General features: G+C 59.1%; 1 protein-coding gene across 6 annotated transcripts in view; it reads left to right on the forward strand.

Annotated features, from left to right (window-relative positions):
• VAV2 (vav guanine nucleotide exchange factor 2) overlaps positions 1-3,538 on the forward strand; it is a 223,927-nt gene that overhangs the window by 194,654 nt on the left and 25,735 nt on the right. For all 6 annotated transcript variants that reach the window (XM_032261960.1, XM_032261958.1, XM_032261956.1 and 3 more), the window contains 2 exons: positions 163-249; positions 2,927-3,012. In XM_032261960.1, coding sequence (XP_032117851.1) covers positions 163-249; positions 2,927-3,012 — 173 coding nt within the window. The remainder of the gene's footprint in view (positions 1-162; positions 250-2,926; positions 3,013-3,538) is intronic.

Below are 3,538 nucleotides of genomic sequence, written 5' to 3' on the forward strand. Positions count from 1 at the left end.
CACACACACAGTCACACACACACACACACACACACACACCCCACCCAGCACAGCTCACACACACACACACAGTCACACACACACACACACACACAGTCACACACACACACACACACCCCCCACCCAGCACAGCCCGCTCACCCCCTGCCTCTTCTTTTCCAGGACTTGGCCATGTACATCAATGAAGTGAAACGGGACAAGGAGACCTTGAGGAAAATCAGCGAATTTCAGAGCTCCATAGAAAACCTGGTGAGTGGCACTGACTCTTCAGGCTAGGGAAGGTCCTTGAGGACGACTCCTATGAGGTCGCACTCACAGCCCAACACTGAGCGAGCTCCGTGGGCAGCCCCGCCGTGGCTGCCTGTGCAGTGGGTGGTGCCGGCAGCTTCTGAGTTGGACCTTGGACCCCCAGCATCCACGCTCCCTTGCCCACCACGGCCAACCCAAATGCCCTGTGCACTGAAGACCGCCTCTGCGCAGGGAGCAGGGAGGGGTGGGGAGGGACCGTATTCATTGCCCCATCCCCTTTTTCCCCCCCACCAGCCTAGACAGAAGACTCCCTCAAGTCCCAGAGGAGAGCTGTGGCTCCCAGGGGCAGGAAACGCCCCCGGTCCTCGGACCCCTGGCCCACCCTCACCTTGTCCGTCCCCTCCAGGGGCAATGGACAGGGTTTGGTCCCAGGCTCCGTGGGGCCGGCTCGCCTTTGCTCCTCAGACCCCATCAGGCAGGGCTGACATCTCCCAGGACTCTCCCCAGAGCCTGGCCCACGCTGCTGAGTCAGTCACCTCGTCCTGCCTGGGGAGAGGGGAGGTGCCACCCCAGGAAGCAAACTTCCCCGGTCTGTGCCGATTAGAGCCAGCTTCCCCGGGCTTCCCAAGGATCTGCTGGTTCTAACGTGGGCTTCTCGCCACAGCACAGCTGACGTTTGGGGTAGGATCATTCATGGCTGTGGGACTTACGCTGTGTGTCACAGGATGTAGAGCAGTGTCCCTGGCTGCCACCCACCAGATGCCAGTAACACCTCCACCCCTGCAAGTGATGCCAACCAAATATGCCTCTGGACATTGCCAGAGGATCCCTTGGGTGGCAGAATTACCCCTGTGAATCGCAACCTTTTTTTTTTTTTTTTTGAGACGGAGTCTTACTCTGTCACCTAGGCTGGAGTGTAGTGGTGCAATCTCAGCCCACTGCAACCGCTACCTCCCCAGTTGAAGCGATTCTCCTGCCTCAGCCTCCTGAGTAGCTGGAATTACAGGTGCCTGCCACCACGCCCAGCTAATTTTTGTATTTTTAGTAGAGACAGGGTTTCACCCTGTTGGTTAGGCTGGTCTCGAACTCCTGACCTTGTGATTGCCCGTCTCGGCCTCCCAAAGTGCTGGGACCACAGGCGTGAGCCACGTGAGTCACAAACATTTCGCCCTGGTGATTTCGCTCGCATGAGGCTGTGGCAGAGAAGGGCCTCCGGTGCCCAGCCCACACCCACCCAGTGTCAGCAGCACAGAGAGAGCCCCCTCCACAAACGGGGTGTGGAAAGCATCCGTGATACGTCGGCAATGAAAGAAGAAAAAGAAGCTGCCGAATGGTATTATGACACTGCCCCCTTCATCTTTCCATTTACAAAGAAATAAGATATCTGAGTGCAGAGGAAGACGAGGACAGCTGCGCCCTGACCGTCGGCACCTGGCGGGTCCGTGCCGCCCCGAGCTCCTGCGCAAGGCATTCGCAAATGCTGTACAGTGAGCAGGGCGTGAGGAGAAAAGTTCATTTTGTTTTGTTTTTTAAGTTTTTACATGGGAGTAATACTTGTTCATTAAACAACAAGAACAGGCCGGGTGCGGTGGCTCATGCCTGTAATCCCAGCACTCTGGGAGGCTGAGGCAGAAGGATTCCTTGAGTTCAAGAGTTTGAGACCAGCCTGGCCACCATGATGAAACCCCATCTCTACTAAAATTACAAAAATTAGCCAGGCATGGTGGCAGGCACCCGTCATCCCAGCTACTTGGGAGGCTGAGACAGGAGAATCGCTTGAACCTGGGAGGCGGAGGTTGCTGTGAGCTGAGATTGCACCACTGCACTCCAGCCTGGGTGACTGGGTGACCGAGTGAGACTCTGTCTCAAAAACAGCAAGAACAAAACAGCATGGCCAGCAGGCATCAAGCGTCCCCATGACCCAGGCCCTGCACCCAGTCCCGGCTCCGAATCCCATGACAACAGGGCAGGCGGTGCCTTCATGTTCTGCGCCCGAGAGCTGGGGTCGGAGGCCTGGAGAAGGTGACCGAGGCGACGTGGCACCAAAGCTGCCCTTGCAGCCTCTGGGGCTGAGACGTTGGAAGGGGACGCTGAGCCCATGCCTGGAGCACCGCCAGGCAGGGCCCTGTTCGTGTCTCAAAGCGTTTTCCTCCACCTTTTCCTGTCTGCATGGACACTTGGAAAGCCACGCAGGGAACATGTCAGGAGGTGCTGTCTCTGAATCAGAAGAGTCACAGAGACACAAACCAAACAGACAATGGAAACGAAACCTCAGGAAGCCACACAGGGGTCTGAGTGGAAGCTCAGCCTTGGCAGGACCCCGGCCCCACCCGCCCTGCGGCAGATAGGCACTGTTTGTTCTCTCCTGAACATGGGTTCTCGGGCTTGGGCATCTGGCGTTTCCTACCGGGTCCCACTTGGGGCTCCACGCAGCAGCGACCTGTGAACAGAACCGGCCATCAATTGCCCTTTGTCCCCAGAGCTGAAGGCAGCCCCCTGGCGGGACTGGCCAGGGAAGGGATAGAAGCTGCCAGTCTCTGCACCCTCCCTCGTCCGCTGTGAGCACCCGCTGGGAGCCCCAGGGGCTGTTTCCCTTTGTCCTGCCCCCGCTGCCTGTGGGGAGCCCCCTCGGCGCACTGCCCCAGCCCCGGCTGACAGCCCCTCTCCTTCTTCCCAGCAAGTGAAACTGGAGGAATTTGGAAGACCAAAGATTGATGGGGAACTGAAAGTTCGGTCCATAGTCAACCACACCAAGCAGGACAGGTGAGCAGGGCGGGCTGGGTGCTGCCCTGCCAGGGTCGGGCTCTCCCTGTCCGGGAGCCGCTCCTAAGGGCTCTGGAAGCAGGGCCTTCCTGTGGAAAGAGCTGCCTGGCGGTGGCTTTGTGTTGTTCAGTTTTAATTGCTTCCTTCCTTCGCGTCAGCGAGCGGGCGCCGCAGCCGTGGGGCTTTTGTGCCCGTGGCAGGCACCAGGCTGGGGTGGGGGAGCCAAAGGCCTGGAGGGCCAGGCCCTGCACTGCCAAGGCTCAGCCTCCAGGGACCCGAGACAGGCCCAGAGTGGCCAAATGAGCTCTTTGCCAAATCACTGCAGAAGAGTGTCCGGGCCCATGGCGGCCCAGGCTTGTCAAGGGCCCTCTGTGTGCACCTACTGCGTGCTGCGACAGGGCTCTCCGTGTGCACCTACTTTGTGCTTGTCCAGGGCCCTACCGTGTACACATACTGTGTGCTGGGGCAGGGCCCTCCGTGTGCACCTACTGTGTGCTGGGGCAGGGCCCTCCGTGTGCACCTACTG

Source organism: Sapajus apella, unplaced genomic scaffold (assembly GCF_009761245.1).
Source record: "Sapajus apella isolate SASKATOON/1434 unplaced genomic scaffold, GSC_monkey_1.0 scaffold126, whole genome shotgun sequence".
Classification (NCBI taxonomy): Eukaryota; Metazoa; Chordata; class Mammalia; order Primates; family Cebidae; genus Sapajus; species Sapajus apella.